At 48.5% G+C, this 14,100-nt stretch overlaps 1 protein-coding gene across 2 annotated transcripts in view; it reads left to right on the top strand.

The window, feature by feature from the left end:
• The window catches only part of MOB1B (MOB kinase activator 1B), a 43,084-nt gene that overhangs the window by 13,575 nt on the left and 15,409 nt on the right, over positions 1-14,100 (top strand). For both annotated transcript variants that reach the window (XM_064149692.1, XM_064149693.1), the window contains exon 2: positions 13,659-13,825. In XM_064149692.1, the coding sequence (XP_064005762.1) occupies positions 13,659-13,825 (167 nt within the window). The remainder of the gene's footprint in view (positions 1-13,658; positions 13,826-14,100) is intronic.

Genomic DNA, 14,100 nt, shown 5'->3' with positions numbered 1-14,100 from the left:
ATTTGTGTGCAATGAAATGGAAATAAATTGCAGCCCACAGCGCTTGGGTGCTGTTGCCTTAGCATTAAGGTTGGAGGTGGAAGGCTGCAAAGCTGAGCTTGTGCTGCTGCCTGACTTTTCTTCCAGAAACAATGAGTCTGCCTTGGAATTAGAGAGCTCACTTCAGGTGCTTCAGCCTTGAAATTGACTTGGGGAAAAAAAAGACTTTTATTACCACTACTCTGTTTTGGGGAACATGGAGTTGATGATGAGTTGATGTGTGAGTGATTGACACTTAAATGGACATCGGGAGGAAGCTCTTCGCAATGAGAGTGGGGAAATACTGGTTCAGGTTGCCCAGGGATGTGTTTGAGGCCCCCATGCCTTAAGACATTCAAGGTCAGAGCTGATGTGGCCCTAGGCAGTCTGATGTAGTTGGAGGTATCCCTGCTGACTGCAGGGGGTTGGACAAGATGCCCTTTGAGGGTCCCTTTCAACCCGATGCAATCAGCGAGTCAGGTGTTCTTAGATGGATGCTTCCTTCTCAGTATGGAAGCATTAGTTTGGAGCGAAAATAACCCAATCCCATAGCAAGAAAGGCATTGTTCAGTGTGCGAGTTGTGTTTACTACATGGCTCTGATGTCCAGGCTTAATTGCTTCCTAATTGTTTGCTTTTATGTCACAATTGTTTTCCCTTGTTTGTCCTCCTCTCTTTGTGTTTTCAGTGTAACTGAACCTCTGCAATTAGCTGTTTACATTTGTCAGGCAGAAGAGTGGTAGAACAAGAATCACTTTCAGGGAAGGATTTGTCTAAAGCAGCCCGGTCTGTAACCTTGAAAAGGTGCCACAGAGTCACAGAATTAACCAGGTTGGAAAAGACCTTTGAGATCATCGAGTACAACCTATCACCTAACCGTTTGAATTAACTAACCCATGGCACTAAGTGCCTCATTCAGCCTCCTTTTAAACACCTCCAGGGGCGGAGTTGTATCTCTTTAAGTCCTGACAGAAAGCAGAAGAGGTGTTGACCCTCATTTTGTGGTATTTCTACCCAATCAGTTTTTTCTTTCACTGATTTCTTAGGCTTGATCTTACATCCTGCAAATCGTAGAATCAGCCAGGTTGGAAGAGACCTCCAAGCTCATCCAGTCCAATCTAGCACCCAGCTCTAGCCAATCAACCAGACCATGGCACTAAGTGCCTCAGCCAGGCTTTGCTTGAGCACCTCCAGGGATGATGACTCCACCACCTCCCTGGGCAGCCCATTCCAATGCCAATCACTCTCTCTGACAACAGCTTCCTCCTAACATCCAGCCTAGACCTCCCCTGGCACAACTTGAGTCTGTGTCCTCTGCCAAAGGCGTTTGGTGGCTTTCTGGTTTGGTTTGTCAGGTGTTTGGATTTAGAACCTCTTCATGGCAATAGATGATGACAGTAAGGACAGTCCAGGGGTCATAGCTACATCTGAGGCTGTTTGGAGAGAGAAATATAATCTTATTTGAATAAGGATGAAATATTGGAAGCATTTGTCCATTGAGGTTGACTTAAGAACTGCAGTGTGGTAATGCTTAGTGCCCAAGGCTGACAGTTGCTGTTTTCCTTTGAGAAGTTAATAGCTGCCACTGTTAAACAGCCACTTTACATCTCCTCTAGTAAGCAGGAGGAAAGATGCTGCTGCCCAAGCTGTCAATAAGCCTTTGACCCACAAACCAACCTAAACCACTGGGATGCTTTTAGCAGTTGTAAACTGAGCCACTTCCGATTGGGCTGCAATGCCCTGGCAGCTCTTTGGTTTGGGGAGTGCTGGGGCTTCCCTGTGCAAACCCTTCCTTTTCAGCTCTCACTCTAGCTTCTTTGCTTCTCACAGGCTTTAAGGTGTTCAAGATAAGACTGGCTGGGGCACTTAGTGCCATGGTCTGGTTGATTGGATAGGGCTGGGTGATAGGTTGGAGTGGATGATCTTGGAGGTCTCTTCCAACTTGGTTGATTCGGATTCTAACTTGTTGCACAGGGAAGCTGTAGATGCTCCCTCCCTGGAGGTGTTCAGTGTCAGGCTGGATGAGGCCTTGAGCAAGCTAGGCTGGTGGCAAGTGTCCCTGCCTGTGGCACAGGTTTGGAACTGGATGGTCTTAAATGTCCCTTCCAACCCAAACTATTCTGTGAATCTGTGAACTTAGTTTAGTCACTCTGATACAACTTGCAAATGGGAATGGTCTTGCTTTCTTTATTCTGTCTTCCTGCATTGCTCTTCAAATCCAGCTTTGACCTTCTCCTCTCATCCCAGTTTCCCTTCTGATTTGTTTCTGAAGACAGTTCTCTCTTGTTCACCCTCTTCTCTTCTTCTCCAGTTCCCAGCTGTTCCTTGGCAGGAATCCATTCCTTTTGTTAGTCTTGCATACCTCCCATGATCCTACCCATATTTCAGTTGAGCTTTCGTTGGAATTTGCTTCTTTTCCACATGCTTATGTTGCTTGAGTGTTTTTTTTTCTGCTTGCCTGTCATTGCACTTCACCTTTAAATTAGGTAGTTTACCTCCAGAGTTCATTACTTGTGTCTTAGAAAGAGGAGCACTCCTGACACAGGACTGTCTGGATCCCTTCCTTGGTAAAGAACATCCTGCAGCTTAAGAACTCCTAATGCCTGGATTTATTATCTTCTCACAAGTCTAATTCCTTTCTTTATGATAAAGAGAATAAATGAGCTTAAGTGAGCTTTGTGAAATTCCTTCTTTTGCCCAAGATTGAGCCATCTGATTTTTTTTGATACAGAAATGATTTCAATCCAAGTAATGATTGGGATGGTTTCCTTTGCTGACCTCAATGAGGTATCCCATATTACCTTTTTCTGCCTGATACTTTGTGGTTTGGGTTTTTTTATCCTTTCTTTTAAACCAACTTCAGTAGCTCAGTCTTGGTTTTTGCTTGAATGGACTCACTGGTTTAGGGACTTGCTGAGTGTTCTAGATTCAGGGATCAGGACAGCATTGCTGTGTCTTTCACTTGTGCTAGCAAAATGTTGCTTTTCCTAGTGCTGGAGTGTAAATTCTAGCCCAAAAGAATTACAAATCAGTGTCTCTAACATCCTGTTTTTGACTTCTGTGGCTGACAGCTCTCCTCATAGTTTCTTCCAGTAGCTGAAGGGAATCAGAGGAGAGATGGGGAGGGGCTTTTTGCAAGCGTTTGTAGTGATAGGGTAAGAGACAATGGCTTTGAGCTGGAAGAAGGGAAATTGAGCCTGGAGATAAGGAAGAAATTCTTGACAGTGAGTGTGGGCCATCCAGACTTGCTCCATTCCTGTCACTACCTGAGAGCCTGAAAAGTGAAGATACTTTTTACAAGGGCTGATAGTGAATGGGCTGCCCAGGGAGGTGGTGGAGTCACTGTCCCTGGAGGTGTTCAAGAAAAGCCTGCATGAGGCATTTAGTGCCATGGTGTAGATGACTTGGAGGTCTCTTCCAATCTGGTTGATTCTATGATATGAATGAGAGGAAAAGGCTTTAAGCTTGAGGAGGGGAGATTTAGAGTGGACATTAGGAAGAAATTCTTGGTAGTGAGGGTGGGGAGACACTGGCACAAGTTGCCCAGGGAGGTTGTGGATGCTCCTTCCCTGGAGGTGTTCAAGGCCAGGCTGGATGAGGCCTTGAGCAAGCTGGGCTGGTGAGAGGTGTCCCTGCCCATGGTAGGGGGTTAGAACTGGATGATCTTTGAGGTCACTTCCAACCCAAATCACTCCAGCATTCTAGGATTCTTGCTGCAGTGTGAGTGGAAAGGAGGCAAAGTCTGTGTAGGTGGATTCACCATGGTGCAGTTAAACTTCACTATTGCCTCAGCTGTCAAATCACAAGCTTAGATGGTTTGAATGAACTGCTCTCCTGTGTATGTGGTTCTCCTTCAGGTGCATTTCTCCTGATGAGACTTCACCAGATACAAGCAAATCTGACTGGAAGTAGACACAGGACATAAATCTGGGGGCTGCGTAAGAGGTGCTTGATGGTGAGATAATGCAGTGTATTTTTGGAAGGCTGTTAGATTATTCATTACTGCCTCCTGGCCAGTTCTTCCTGTTGTTCTGGGTGTTATTTCTTGCTTCTGATGATGGTTATTTCCTGAATTCAGACCCTTTTCAGCTATTCATTGAAGTCTAAGTGGAATCTTAGAGACCTGCTCGGAGCTTTTTCTGTTGGGAAGCTGCCCAGGATTTCTCATTTGCTGTGGTGATAACATCAGCCTGTTTTGTTTGGGGGTTGCAATCAAAGACAGCCTCTTCTAAAGTGCTAAAGTGACTTCCCCCCACTATGCCCCCTTTAAAATCTAGTGAAGCCTCACCTCTAACTTTGCCTTTTTCCTAAACACAGTCACAGATTGTTCTTTTTATTGTGTTTAAAAGGATTGCAAACTCTTAAACTGTTGAGCCTTTCTTTTCCCCAGCTGCCCTGCTGTGATTCCTTAGGTTGTCTGACTGGATTTGCTTTAGTCATTCAGAGAGCATTGGTTTTTCCAAAGCACTGATCAGCATTTTGGGAACCCATCCATGTTCTGAGGCATGTTCTCCAAGCACTATATTTGGTGTATAAGTAAGGATCTAATTTGATAGTAGAGCCAAGCTTTTATTGCTGTAATTCATCATTCTCAGCAGCTCGTAGATCACTTTCTGAAAAGCTCTGCTTCCTGCTTTCTTGTGTTTAAAGGGTGTGACTCTTACCAGCAGGTGAAGCTTGGTATGCAGAAGGCATCAGGAATGCAAAGACAAGGCTGGTGAGGGGCCTGGAACACAAACCCTGTGAGGAGAGGCTGAGGGAGCTGGAGATGTGCAGCCTGCAGATGACGACCCTCAGAGGTGACCTCATTGCTGTCTACAGCTACCTGAAGGGAGGCTGTAGCCAGGTGGGGTTGGGCTCTTCTGCCAGGCAAGCAGCAACAGAACAAGGGGATGCAGTCTCAAGTTGTGGCAGGGGAGGTCTAAGCTGGATGTTAGGAGGAAGTTGTTGTCAGAGAGAGTGATTGGCATTGGAATGGGCTGCCCAGGAAGGTGGTGGAGTCACCGTCCCTGGAGGTGTTGAAGCAAAGCCTGGCTGAGGCACTTAGTGCCATGGTCTGGTTGATTGGGCAGGGCTGGGTGCTAGGTTGGACTGGATGAGCTTGGAGGTCTCTTCTAAGCAGGTTGATTCTATGACATGAAGAGAATTTAGCTGGATATAAGGAAATCTCTGCAGCAGGAAGAGCACTTTGCTAGGGAAAGGAGCATATAGCTATTATGTGGGACACTTTTGTCCTTGTTTGATCAAATGGAGAGGGTGCCACAGTAAAGAAATCATAGGTGGGCAAATAAATGTTTGATTTCTTTGCCAGCACATCATCCCCCCCCTCTTTCCACCTGCCCCACAAGCTGGATCATGCTTTATTGCCAGGGCAGGCTGGAGCTATTCTGGCTACCTCATGGTATTTTCAGTTGCTTGCTGATCTTGAACTCCTTCATCCTGCTTAAATCCTAGAATGGTTTGGGTTAGAATCTCCAAAGGTCATCTAGTCCAAGCCTTGATGATTTAGGAAATCTTCTTTCTTCATGAATGTTTCAACTTTCTGTTCTTTGACCACAAGCAGCTGTTGTTACTGAAAGAAAGAACCCAGATTTGGAGCTTTCCACATTTTACTGCTTCATATTTCTATCATCATCTGTTGAGTTGCATCCATAATGGGGCTGGTGAGGAGATCTTGTGCATGTTTACAAATCTGAAGGGTGGTGTCAGGGAGGGGCCAGGCTCTTTTCAGTGGTGTCCTGTGATAGGACACAAACTGGAACCCACAAAGTTCCACCTCAGCATGAGGAAAAAACTTTCATGGTGCGAGGGTGTTGGAACCCTGAGCAGGCTGTGGAGGTTCCTTCTCTGGAGAGTTTCAGGACCCACCTGGATATGCTCCTGTGTGACCTGCCCAGGCTGCTCCTGCTCTGGCAGGGAGGTTGGTCTTGATCTCCAGGGATCCCTTCCAACCCCTATGCTTCTATGATACTTTCTACTTTTGATTCCTGACTATAGAATCAACCAGGTTAGAAAAGACCTCCAAGATCATCCAGGCCAACCTAGCACCCAGCCCTGCCCAGTCAACCAGACCATGGCACCAAGTGCCTCAGACAGGCTTGGCTTCAACACCTCCAGGGACAGCAACTCCACCACCTCCCTGGGCAGCCCATTCCAATGCCAATCACTCTCTCTGCCAACAACTTCCTCCTAACATCCAGCCTAGACCTCCCCTGCCACGACTTGAGACTCTGTCCCCTTCTTCTGTTGCTGCTTGCCTGACAGAAGAGCCCAACCCCACCTGGCTACAGCCTCCCTTCAGGTAGCTGTAGACAGCAATGAGCTCTGCCCTGAGCCTCCTCTTCTGCAGGCTGCACACCCCCAGCTCCCTCAGCCTCTCCTCACAGGGCTGTGCTCCAGGCCCCTCACCAGCTTTGTTGCCCTTCTCTGGACACCTTCCAGCACCTCAACATCTCTCTTGAATTGAGGAGCCCAGAACTGGACACAGCACTCAAGGTGTGGCCTGACCAGTGCTGAGTACAGGGCAATCATCTGTGAATGCTTACTCTGTGGCCAGTTTCTTTCCCTCTCTTGTTGGTGTTCACTTTGCCATGCCAGGATTTCAGTGTTACTGCTTCCCTCTTACAAAGGGAAAAAAACCCTTCCCTGTTGCATTCCCTTCTGTTCCACTGACGTTGGAGGTGTCTGATGCTGCTTTCCATGTTTCCATGTGTCTGCAGAACATGTGCTGTGTCATCCTCACTCCCACACGTGTTACCAAGCAGTTTCCCTCTCTGCAGTGGTTTTCCTTTAGAACATAGCAGTTTCTTGGAAGAATCCAAGTGCCTCCTTTTAAGAATGTTTCTCCCCCCCAAGAAAAACCCACTCAAATGTTCTTCTTCCTGTCTGTGTTTTGTAACAAAGCAGAGGGAGATCACCTGAGCTGGTTTGGGATGCAAGTCTCTGGAGATACTGAAACCCGCCTGGATGTGTTGCTGTTTGATCTGGTATAGGTGATCCTGCTCTGGCAGGGGGGTTGGACTGGGTAGGCTTTTGAGGTCCCTTCCAGCCCCTGTGATCTCACAGGGTTAGGTCTTCCCTGCAGGTGAATGGGTATGGAGCATGTAGGACTGTTTTATGTTAACAGGTGTTGCAGTGGCATCCTGGGCTGTGGCAAAAGAAGTGTGGTCAGCAGGCTGAGAGAAGTGATTCTGCCCCTCTCCTCTGCTCTGGTGAGACCTCATCTGGAGCACTGCATCCAGCTCTGGTGACCCCTGCATAACAGAGATGTTCAGCTGCTGGAGAGGGTCCAGAAGAGGCCACCAAGATCATCAGAGGGTTGGAGAACTTCCTTTATGGGAACAGGCTGGGGGAGTTGGTGTTATTCTGCCTGGGGAAGAGAAGACTGAAGAGATACCTTAGAGCAGCCTGCCAGTACCTGAAGGGGGCTACAGGACAGCTGGGGAAGGACTTGGCAAGGGCTCAGAGTGATAGGATAAGAGGGAATGGGTTGAAGCTTGAGGAGGGGAGATTGACTGGAAGAAATTCCTGCCACCTTGAGCTAGCTGTGCTAGTGGGAGGTGTCCCTGCCCGTGGCTGGGGAGTTGGGACTGAATGATCCCTTCCAACCCAAAGCATGATTCTGTGATTCTTGCTGTTTCCATCTAAGTTTTTTCTCTGACAAATGCTCTTGTCCTGTCCTTCTCCTTGCAGAGGACACTTGAGAGGTTGAGTCACTTCCTCAGCTGGGGGCTGCTCTGGGGATTACATGAATTGGCTTGTGACCGTGCAGGCAGGGCTCTGCTGCTGGCCAAGGAGGACAACTGTGACCGTCCCTGGAGGTGTTGAAGCCAAGCCTGGCTGAGGCACTTAGTGCCATGGTCTGGTTGATTGGATAGGGCTGGGTGCTAGGTTGGACTGGATGAGCTTGGAGGTCTCTTCCAACCTGGGTGATTCTCTGCTTACTTTGGTTATTTTGAGCCTCTTCCAGGGGATGAAAGTGTTTGAAGTGGAGCTGTTGTAAACAAAAGGAGAGAATTTGTTTGGGGTGTGAGCACAGCAAACCCCCAATGATTTCCTGCTGATGGGAAGGCTCTCTGGGCACCTTCTTGGACAACTGTGATTGCTTGGGAGAAGAGAGGCAGCCAAGTGGGTGAGCAGCAGGAACACCATTGCCACCCCCACGGGTGGGGTTGTAGGAGACAGGAGTGCTGAAGCATGATGGCTCCCCCTTGTTTACAGGTACATTCTGAGCCCACAGATGGAGGAGCAGAGGTGGAGATGAGGGAAGTGCCTGGCTCAGCTGGAACGCAGCCTGTGCCCACCTGGCATCTTTGTGGGCTGGGCACGGAGTGTGTTGCTACAGGACAAGCCAGGGCATGTGTCACAGGAAGAGTTCAGTGGCCTCTTTCCAAGGACCAATCACTCCCCTAGGCACAGCCAGGCAGGCAGGGGTTACCTTCAGCTGGGGTGCATCTTGCTTGGTATCATTCACTGTGAAATGCTCATTTTAAATGGGAGGAGGGGGGAGGCTTTCAGGAACGTGGACATGTTGTGACAGCTTCCAACACCAGCTGGTGGTGGCTGAGACAAGCATAAAGCAAAACCATTCCTTAAGGCTACCTGAAATCACTTTCTCCTCACTGGATGTGAGTCATCTGATAAGCTTCTGCTCTCCTAACATGCAGAGTCTTGTGTATCATGAATCCTCTTTTTTTTGTGTTTTAGGAGCTATTGGTGAGGTGAGGACTTTTTCATCTACCTTCTCATAGCCATCCTGTGTGGAACTTCAGTTTAGGAAGGGGGTTTTCCCCAGGGAAATCTGTTTTCCCAAGAAGGGAGGTCAGATTTTAATCTCCACCTGAGACATCAAGAAGTAAAAATGGGAATGCATTGTGGAGAAGCTGGAATCATCTCCCAAGGGAAGCAGTGGGTTGCCCTGCGTTGGCCAGTTTGAAGACTCAGCTTGGCAGGCTGCTGGGCTGGGTTGCTTCAACTCCACTATTACCTGGAGAGGGTGGACCTCTTGATCCTTGGGGTCTCTTCTAGCCTGGCATTCTGTGAAACATCTCCTAACAGCAGCAATTCCTCTGCCAGTGCTGGAGGCACTGTTTCAGATCTGGAAGCCTAATTGTTACTTAGGCAGACCCGAGGGAAGAGGCTGTGCAGAGCTTTCCTGGTGACAGTGCCGCTGGAGGAGCAGGCTGTGATCTAGACTGAGGTCTTTTGCCTCCCACTCCTTGGGTTGGAAAGCATCTTTGGTAGCCTTGGCAACTGGCTATGGCTTGGGTAGGCAAGAGACGAGTTCCTTATCAGATGGAGGACTCCGAAGTGCACTGTTAGCTTCCTTAGGCACTCTTTGATGTCACCATTTCTAACTGTGACACTTCTCATTTCAGTGACTTCACTCCAGGTGTAGTAAACTATTTAGGAGGTTCTTCTGTCTCAAGCTAGCTACAAGGGGAAGCTTCAGCTCTCTGCCTTGATCAAAGGACTTTCAGCTTAGTTCCTGCAACAGAAGGTCTAAACAAAGCCAAGATGTGTGGTTGTTTCTGCAGGCATGACCCTGTGCTGGTGGGATTATTTTCAAGTCAGTGCAACTGATTCTTCCACCAACCAAAGCAAAACAAACCTCACCGGTCTGGAACTGCTTTTTAAGCACAGCCTTAACTTTTCGAGGGCAGCACTGCTGTGTGAGGACTTGGCTACTCTTAACTCTTTCCCAGACTGGCTGCTTGGATCAGTGATCCTGGCAGAGGCTGTTTCTCACGTCCAGAGAATGGATTTTTTTTTACAGCTTGATGTTTGTGAAGGTTATTTTTTGTTAGATGGGAGTGTTGCTGTGGAGCTGCTCTGGCAGGATGCAAGGACTGCAGCACCTCTGCTATGAGGACAGGCTGAGGGAGCTGGGGGTGTTCAGCCTGGAGAGGAGAAGACTCTAGGGGGACCTTAGAGCTGCATTCTAGTAGCTGAAGGGATCCTACAGGAAGGCTGCAGAGAGGCTTTGCATGAGGGTGTCTAGAGACAGGACGAGGGGAATGGTTTGAAGCTGAGGGAGAGCAGGGTGAGAGTGGATCTGAGAAAGAAGCTTTTCAGTGGTAGGGTGGTGAGACTCGAATAGGCTGCCCAGGGAGACTGTGACTGCCTGCTCCCTGGGGGTGTTCAAGGCCAGGCTGAATGAGGTCTTGAGCAGTTGAGTCTAGTTGAGAGGTGTCCCTGCCTGTGGTGGGGAGGTTGGAGTAGATGATAGCTGAGATCCCTTCCAACCTGAGCCTTTCTGTGATCTCCAGAGGTCCCTCCAACTCCTACCATTTTGTGATTGTGCAGTCACACAGAAGAGCTTGTATCTGTTTGGGACTGGGAGGGAACAGAACACACTGCTCTTGCTCTCTTCTAACCCATCACCTCCCAGCCTGGGCTTGGAGCTTCCTTGGCTGCCTTTCTTTCCCTGTTCTAGCTTGGCAGTTACTGTGTCTGTAGACCCTGCTGCTTGATAGTGCCTCAAAGGAACATGAAGTGCTGCAACTCTGCTTCCTGAAGGACACTGGCTTGGTAACCTCTCAATTCCAGTGATCTGATCGAGGCAGGCTTGTTTTAAGGAGTGAGAATTTGACTGGGAAATAGTAACTGACTTTTGGGTAGCATAAGAGCTGGAGAAAGTAATGCCTGGCTCGCACACCATCTCTCTTCAGCCCAGAGATGTTGTGACTGCTCAGTTTTATAAATAGCAATGCTGAAATGCTTGTCAGTGCAGATTTTGAGCCTGCACAACTTCATTTTCCTTGCTGGTCTTTCAGATTGTCACAGGGGCAAAGAAAGGGGCGGGGGGGAAAGCCTTGAAACTTAGAACTATTGATTTGGTTTCCAAAAAGCAGCTTGAGCTCTTGCTTTAATTTCTCTGTTGACATGTTGGCTGCTGGAAATGAACACAGTGATGCTCCCAAGTGTCTATTCTTAGCAGGATGTTATCATTTGGAGCCCCATATGATTGTTTGAAGGCTTGAGATGTTTGCTTTTCTGGAATTTGGTTCTGCCTTGCAGCGTTTCTGTGGATCAGGGTTTAAAAGAGATGCAAAAGGGAAAAGGAGGCAAAGGTTCAGAACTAAAATCTGGGCACTTCCATGATAAATTCACTTGTAGGTCTTTGGAACTGAGTCCCTGCCTCATTTTCCCTATGTCTAACAAGCTGCAAATGATGGGGAGACACTGGAACAAGCTGCCAAGGGAGACCCAAGCCTTGAACACCTCCAGGTTGCCCAGGGAGGTTGTGGGTGTGCCCTCCATGGAGGTGATCAAGGTCAGGTTGGATGAAGCCTTGCTTGCCAGGCAAGCAGCAACAGAAGAAGGGGACACAGCCTCAAGTTGTGGCAGGGGAGGTCTAGGCTGGATGTTAGGAGGAAGTTGTTGTCAGAGAGAGTGATTGGCATTGGAATGGGCTGCCCAGGGAGGTGGTGGAGTCGCTGTGCCTGGAGGTGTTGAAGCAAAGCCTGGCTGAGGCACTTAGTGCCATGATCTGGTTGATTGGATAGGGCTGGGTGCTGGGTTGGACTGGATGAGCTTGGAGGTCTCTTCCAAGCTGGTTGATTTTGCAAACCTGGGCTGGTGGGAGGTATCCCTCTCCATGGCAGGGGGTTGGACCTGGGCAATCTTTAAGGTCCAGTCCAACCCAGCCCATTCTATGAGCCTGTGATACCTACTTCAAAGATAATTTGTGAGGGTTAATTAATGCTTGCAAAGGCCTTTGAAGACAAAAAAGTAGGAGCTGGCATAGGGGAAGCTGGGGTGCCCCAGGTAGGTGTTCCATGTGCTGCCTTGAGCTTGGCATTTTCAGGCACTCCTCATCACTTCCATATATTTGGAAGGGCTTATTTCAGTTGGACCATGGTGGTGAGTGCTTGTGGTGGTGAAAGCTGCCAGGAGAAGCAGAGCTGTGCTTGCAGGACTTAGTTGCTCCCACCTTCCCCCAGGGGAAGGAAAGATGATATCCCACAGCCTCAGCATTAGAGGCCAGCTAAAAGAGTATAGGTGGCAAGTGTGTCCTGAAAGTGGTGCCACTGCAGCCTTCTGTAGTTTCCTTTCCCTAGGGCAGGGTCCTGTTCTCTCCACTGTCTGATCAAGCAATCCACTGGTGAGCCCTGGATGAGATGATGCTCAGGAACTGCAGCACTGTCTTCTTGGCTTCCTCTTCTCCAGTGTGGCTTCTCCTCTTCTCTTTCCACTAAGCCAATGGCACAGTAACCACTTTAAAAGTACTGCATTAGTTTAAGATGCTGTAGTGAGTTATGGGATGCCTTGGGCTGATTTTTGTTCCTCAAGAGTTGGAGCAAGACTTTGGAAGACTCTAACTCAGTGATTTATGCTGTGCTGCTGGATAAGTTGGCAGCCTGGCTTGAAGTAGAATGTGGGCTTTTTGCTTGTCAGTATGGACTGTTAGACACAACAGTAAATAAAAGCTTGAGGTTAGTTCTGTGGTTAGGACAAGCTGTGAAGTCTTAAGTTTTATCCTAAACTTCTCTGATTTGACTCAGCTTGGCTTGGTTATGGAGCAGATCTCCTAGAAATGGATAAAAAGCTCCACTGAAAGACTCCAGTGTACAAACAGTTGGGTGCTAGGAGGTCTAAGCCAGGCCAGCCCAAGTGCTTCTCTTAGGTGCAGAGGTTCAAGTGGCTCCTTTCCTGCAGTTAACAAGAAGTGTCTCAAGAGTTTAGGCTGCATATTTAGCAGTTTTGATTGTAAAAGATCTGCCAGGGCTGTGTTTGAAGCTGCAGCAGGTGGGCTGTTGAGGCAGCATGGTGTGAGCAGGATGCCTGCAAGTTTTCTTTTCTTCTGGAAACATCATCCTGCTAACCTAAAGCAGAACAGCCAGCAGCATCTGCATGATGAAACTCCTCCCTGACAGCAGATGAGGAGATGAAATGCCAGCTTTGGAGGAAATGTGCTCTTGCTTACAAGCAAGTTGTGACGTCTTCATCAGGCCAAGTGCTGCGTAGGCTTGTGGCGAAGGGAAGTGGCTGGCAGGTGTGGCTTCTCTGCCAGGCTTCCAGCCTCATCCCAGCTCCCTGACTCAATCCCTTTAAACACATTTCCTCATTTAGTGCTAGGCTGAGCTGCATCTGGCACTGCTGCAGCTGTACTCACCTAGAAAAACAGAAGGGCATGATATACTGGAAATGTTGGGTGTGGGAGCGAAGGGAGCAAACCATCTTGGTTTGTGAAGTTGATTCCTCTTGGAGGATTAGAAATTGGTTGTGGCAAATGCAAGGGCTTGGGTTTTTTTACAAGGACTTGTGGTGATAGGATGAGGGGGAATGGATTAAAGCTTGATGAGGGCAGATTGAGTCTGGAGATTAGGGAGAAATTCTTGCCAGCGAGCGTGGGGAGACACTGGCACAGGTTGCCCAGGGAGGTTGTGGATGTCCTCTCCCTGGAGGTGTTCCAGGCCAAGTTGGATGAAGCCTTGAGTGCCCTGAGTTGGAGGTGTCCCTGCCCTTGGCAGAGGGTTGCAACTGGATGATCTTTCAGGTCCCTTCCAACTCAACCCATTCTAGGATTCTACAAACCAGCAAACTAGTTAACGTTAACCTTGTGCTCACACATGACTTACCCACTCCTTTCTTTTCCCCTTCCACCAGTTGTCTAAATATTTCCTCTCCCTTTCACAGTGGTAGTCGCTCTTCCAAAACCTTCAAACCAAAGAAGAACATTCCAGAGGGGTCTCACCAGTACGAGCTGCTCAAACATGCCGAGACCACGCTTGGCAGCGGCAATCTGCGCATGGCTGTTATGCTTCCGGAGGGGGAAGACTTAAACGAGTGGGTTGCAGTTAACAGTAAGTTGGTTAACCCTTTTTTCACTCTTCTTTTCATAAAGAGGGTGCTGAATGTAGGCCTGACACTTGAGAGAGGGCAGCTGTGTGCTCCTTTCCAGCAGGGTTTGCTCTTCTCTCCTGCAAGTACCACCTCGTTGTATCTGGGAGAGAGGAATGTTTTATAGTCACTGTTGTTGGGATCAGCAAGTCCTGTGGTTCAGGATCAGCAAGTCCCACCATTATCTAACTTCAGGGCCACTGCTACACCATATCCTTGAGCATCATGGGCACAGAGG

The sequence above is a fragment of the Pogoniulus pusillus genome, chromosome 10 (genome assembly GCF_015220805.1).
Source record: "Pogoniulus pusillus isolate bPogPus1 chromosome 10, bPogPus1.pri, whole genome shotgun sequence".
Taxonomy (NCBI): domain Eukaryota; kingdom Metazoa; phylum Chordata; class Aves; order Piciformes; family Lybiidae; genus Pogoniulus; species Pogoniulus pusillus.
The sequence above is the reverse complement of the archived record's forward strand: the minus strand, read 5'-3'. Positions and strand labels throughout refer to the sequence as shown.